Here is a 5,084-nt window from a genome sequence, read left to right on the forward strand (position 1 = left end):
GTACAGAAGGGAAAGCTAGTCAAGTTCAGTACATCACCTCAGGGCAGGATTTGCGTTTTGAATAACCTATCCATCATACACTGTAGCTCTCTGCTTTGTGCATAAATCTAATTAGATTCATGGCTGAAAGGGTATCTTTGCCGCAGCGTACGACACCCATTCAAACGTCTAGGGCCTACAGATCTGCTGTCTTCATTTGAACAGTTTGACCACAACAGGAAAATAATCCTGGAGTAACAGGACATGTGAATTAGTATGTGGATTTGAATTCATGGACATTTTGTGTGGGTTGGTCTTTTTTTTGTTAGGATAAATGAAGTCTTACATTTTAAAGTGGAAAGTGCAAACTTTAGAAGCCTTTTTAAAACCTTGAATAGACTACAAGTTTCATTTCCTGCTGAGGGATCAAATGAGGATACTTTATGCTGTTAAAGGATGGCAAAAGAAAGCCAAATAATATATATTTTTTAAACATCTTCTTCAAACTCTTTCTATGTCTAAGACCCCTTTAAAATGCACAATGACTTTACACTTTGATATTGTCTCAAAAGAAAGCAACATATTTAATACAGTGGGTTGATTTATTCATTCTTCAGTGTTACAAAAATTGTACAACTTGTAAAAACAGTCTGCGAATCCAACTGAAACTCTGTGGCATAAGGGGAATGCACTTGGAATTGTTCTTTCAAAAGTGACCAAAATAATACTGTAATCGCCGTGGTATTCCATTTGATATCAATACGATTTAGCTTCATATCATATAAAATGTGTGTCTTTGTTCATATCCAACAGGAGTTCAGAGTTCAAAGTTCGGTATCACATTTCTACTGTGTTGTAGGGTAAAACAAGTGAGTCCAACTTTGTGGGACAAAATATGTCATAGGCAGCTACAGCCTCTCGTGGCTATCACATATTCATTGCATACAAAGGGCAGCTGTGTGGCTAATACAAGGTATGAAAGACAGTGTATCAATACTGCATGTCACATAAAGGCCAAATCCATTTCTCCTGACCCCTGTGCCATCTGGAATTGGTCCTTTGTTGGCAAAAAAACCTTCCCTTTTATTTAAAGGGACAGGACCGCCGCTCAAAGAGTCACAAATGGCCCTTTAAATCAGGACAATCCCAGGCTCATCTCTTTCTATGTTTGTTGTGTTTCACCATCTTCTTCCTCTTCAGGATCATCTCGTAGAGTTTCTCTAGGCCTGGTTGTAGGCCTTGTCCATCCACGGCGCTGCAGCTCTGTACGTGGTGCAAGGTGGAGGCATTCAGTTCATGGACGGCCAGGACCTTCTCCACCTCGCTCACAGACAGAGCCGAGGCCAGGTCCTGCTTGTTGGCCAGCACCAGGACGGGCACCCCCTGGTTCTCCGAGGTACGGGTGATCTTGTGAAGCTCCACCTTGGCCTCCTCCATACGTTCGGTTTCGGTGGAGTCCACCACGAACACCATGCCATCGGTCCGCCTCGTGTACGACTTCCACAGGGGCCGCAGCTTCTCCTGGCCCCCTACATCCCACACCTGGAAGGTGATGGCCCGCGAGCTGCCCACCGCTACCTTGATCTTCTCCGTGTTAAAGCCCTTGGTCGGAATGGTCTTGACAAACTCCTTGAGCTTCAATCTGTAGAGCAGAGAGGTTTTGCCAGCTGCGTCCAGGCCAATCACTACCACGTGCAAGGACTGGAAGTTTTGCAGGAACGGGGTGTTTGGGGCTATCTCGGTCAGCTGGTTCCCCATGGTGATGGGATGTTCTCACCTCCTTGGGTGAGGTGGCAGATGCTCAGTAATCCTTTCTAATAGGTGTGCATTGGCACCCTCTTCAAAGGAGGACTGGACGGTTGCAGGACTGGGGACCTGACCAAAAAGCAAACACAATGAGGTACTATTTAAAGACTAGACAATGAGATTGTAAGGTATCACTACAACTTGAGGTGTTTTTACACAATAATAAACAAATGACACAGATAAGAAATGTGATCAGACACTTTGATACAACACATTAATGATTGCTACTACGGTTAGTACACTGACACGATTGCTTTACTAATCAGACTGATCAATAAATTACTGCAATTTCTAATGAACTTGCATTGCAAATAGTAAAGCCACAATTGAGACCAATTGGTTGTTCCTTGTTGGAATAAATCCACAACCGTAACAGTCATAGCCTAAGGCGAGGCAATTTAATTGTCAGTCATAGAAAATGTCCCGTCAGCACAATTCAATTTTGAATTTAATAAGATCAGTTATGGTTTGGGTTGAAATCTTTATGAAGCGGTATGCCTGACAACATGTAATTGGTGGTTGGTTGTTCTCGTTGTCTTTTGCCAAGTCTTTTCTAATCCTCTTAGGACAGTTAAACCCCAATGGCTGTCTTGGGGCACATTGATCCAAGTTTAATATAAATGACAGAATATCTATTCGTTTGAGCATTGAATGCAGTTTATGCCCAGGATAGGATTGCGATTAATTATAATCTAATTGTTTTAGTGAGGCTTTTGTAAAAAATAAAATTTAAAAAATGTTAAAAAAGACAACTATAAACACAACCCATATTTTCCCCATGGGCTGTTAAAAAACGATGAGTGTCACCCCAACTATGTAATTATGAGAACACCCGATATAACAATATAGCCTATGTAGTGTAATTCTGGCATCCTTCTGAGGAATTAAATGTGTGATCAAACTGCAGATTTGCACAAAAATAAAATGCATAACCATCTATGAGTGAGACATTTTACTGGAATGACACTGCTACAATAACCAGCCTTGTGCATAGCATTACAACGCAGATGTCATTGCAGTAAAATACCATATTTCTATCTGTGCAAAATCTTAAACCTGAAAAAGCTATTGTGATATATTTACCTTCTAGACCACTTGAATGAACACAAATGGCATCATCCTAGCGCAGCAAATACATCCACATATCCCATACATCCAAATATTGCTTCTCTGCGTGCTAATATCTGTCTGTCTGCTCCGTGCACCGGTGGAGCAATGAGCAGCAGTGTGGAATGGAATGGCATGCACAAGACCTCCTCTCTAAAACAACAACCCGAGGTGGCGTCACTCAATAATATACTCCCCCTGCTGGTCTAGTTGGTCAATGGTTCCGTGTGCAGAAAGTGAGATGCTGGCATGCAGCTACAATGGAGCAGGAGTCAGGATACGCAGCCTTATTGTCGCAGAATAGAGCAAATGTGAACTACAGTATTTCTAAAATCGTGCTCTCCCTCCCATAGTAGTACAGTACACAACTGCTTGGAAAGAGAAATAGTGATCCCTAAACAGTGTTGAATTGTATGCCTGCATATTAGATTGCATGAGAAAATTTAAGTATGTTCTTTCGACATTCCATTTACATTACATTTAAGTCATTTAGCAGACGCTCTTATCCAGAGCGACTTACAAATTGGTGCATTCACCTTATGACATCCAGTGGAACAGCCACTTTACAATAGTGCATCTACATATTTTAAGGGGGGGGGGGGGGTGAGAAGGATTACTTTATCCTATCCTAGGTATTCCTTAAAGAGGTGGGGTTTCAGGTGTCTCCGGAAGGTGGTGATTGACTCCGCTGTCCTGGCGTCGTGAGGGAGTTTGTTCCACCATTGGGGAGCCAGAGCAGCGAACAGTTTTGACTGGGCTGAGCGGGAACTGTACTTCCTCAGTGCTAGGGAGGCGAGCAGGCCAGAGGTGGATGAACGCAGTGCCCTTATTTGGGTGTAGGGCCTGATCAGAGCCTGGAGGTACTGAGGTGCCGTTCCCCTCACAGCTCCGTAGGCAAGCACCATGGTCTTGTAGCGGATGCGAGCTTCAACTGGAAGCCAGTGGAGAGAGCGGAGGAGCGGGGTGACGTGAGAGAACTTGGGAAGGTTGAACACTAGACGGGCTGCGGCGTTCTGGATGAGTTGTAGGGGTTTAATGGCACAGGCAGGGAGCCCAGCCAACAGCGAGTTGCAGTAATCCAGACGGGAGATGACAAGTGCCTGGATTAGGACCTGCGCCGCTTCCTGTGTGAGGCAGGGTCGTACTCTGCGGATGTTGTAGAGCATGAACCTACAGGAACGGGCCACCGCCTTGATGTTAGTTGAGAACGACAGGGTATTGTCCAGGATCACGCCAAGGTTCTTAGCGCTCTGGGAGGAGGACACAATGGAGTTGTCAACCGTGATGGCGAGATCATGGAACGGGCAGTCCTTCCCCGGGAGGAAGAGCAGCTCCGTCTTGCCGAAGTTCAGCTTGAGGTGGTGATCCGTCATCCACACTGATATGTCTGCCAGACATGCAGAGATGCGATTCGCCACCTGGTCATCAGAAGGGGGAAAGGAGAAGATTAATTGTGTGTCGTCTGCATAGCAATGATAGGAGAGACCATGTGAAGTTATGACAGAGCCAAGTGACTTGGTGTATAGCGAGAATAGGAGAGGGCCTAGAACAGAGCCCTGGGGGACACCAGTGGTGAGAGCGCATGGTGAGGAGACAGATTCTCGCCACGCCACCTGGTAGGAGCGACCTGTCAGGTAGGACGCAATCCAAGCGTGGGCCACGCCGGAGATGCCCAACTCGGAGAGGGTGGAGAGGAGGATCTGATGGTTCACAGTATCGAAGGCAGCCGATAGGTCTAGAAGGATGAGAGCAGAGGAGAGAGAGTTAGCTTTAGCAGTGCGGAGCGCCTCCGTGATACAGAGAAGAGCAGTCTCAGTTGAATGACTAGTCTTGAAACCTGACTGATTTGGATCAAGAAGGTCATTCAGAGAGAGATAGCGGGAGAGCTGGCCAAGGACGGCACGTTCAAGAGTTTTGGAGAGAAAAGTAAGAAGGGATACTGGTCTGTAGTTGTTGACATCGGAGGGATCGAGTGTAGGTTTTTTCAGAAGGGGTGCAACTCTCTCTCTCTCTTGAAGACGGAAGGGACGTAGCCAGCGGTCAGGGATAAGTTGATGAGCGAGGTGAGGTAAGGGAGAAGGTCTCCGGAAATGGTCTGGAGAAGAGAGGAGGGGATAGGGTCAAGCGGGCAGGTTGTTGGGCGGCCGGCCGTCACAAGACGCGAGATTTCATCTGGAGAGAGAGGGGAGAAA

The 5,084-nt window shown here is 45.9% G+C and overlaps 1 protein-coding gene across 2 annotated transcripts in view; it reads right to left on the reverse strand.

Moving 5' to 3' along the window:
* Positions 1-568: 568 nt before the first annotated feature.
* Positions 569-5,084, reverse strand: part of LOC124039962 (ADP-ribosylation factor-like protein 4D) — a 13,377-nt gene continuing 8,861 nt past the window's right edge. Inside the window, exons 1-2 of one of the 2 annotated variants that reach the window (XM_046356555.1) lie at positions 2,869-3,409; positions 569-1,854 (exon numbers count right to left, since the gene is read on the reverse strand). In XM_046356555.1, coding sequence (XP_046212511.1) covers positions 1,132-1,737 — 606 coding nt within the window. In that variant the 5' untranslated portion in view covers positions 1,738-1,854; positions 2,869-3,409 and the 3' untranslated portion in view covers positions 569-1,131. Of the gene's footprint in view, positions 1,855-2,868; positions 3,410-5,084 lie in introns of those variants that run through there. The other variant, XM_046356557.1, reaches the window with a different exon arrangement.

Source organism: Oncorhynchus gorbuscha, linkage group LG07 (genome assembly GCF_021184085.1).
Source record: "Oncorhynchus gorbuscha isolate QuinsamMale2020 ecotype Even-year linkage group LG07, OgorEven_v1.0, whole genome shotgun sequence".
In the NCBI taxonomy this organism is placed as follows: Eukaryota; Metazoa; Chordata; class Actinopteri; order Salmoniformes; family Salmonidae; genus Oncorhynchus; species Oncorhynchus gorbuscha.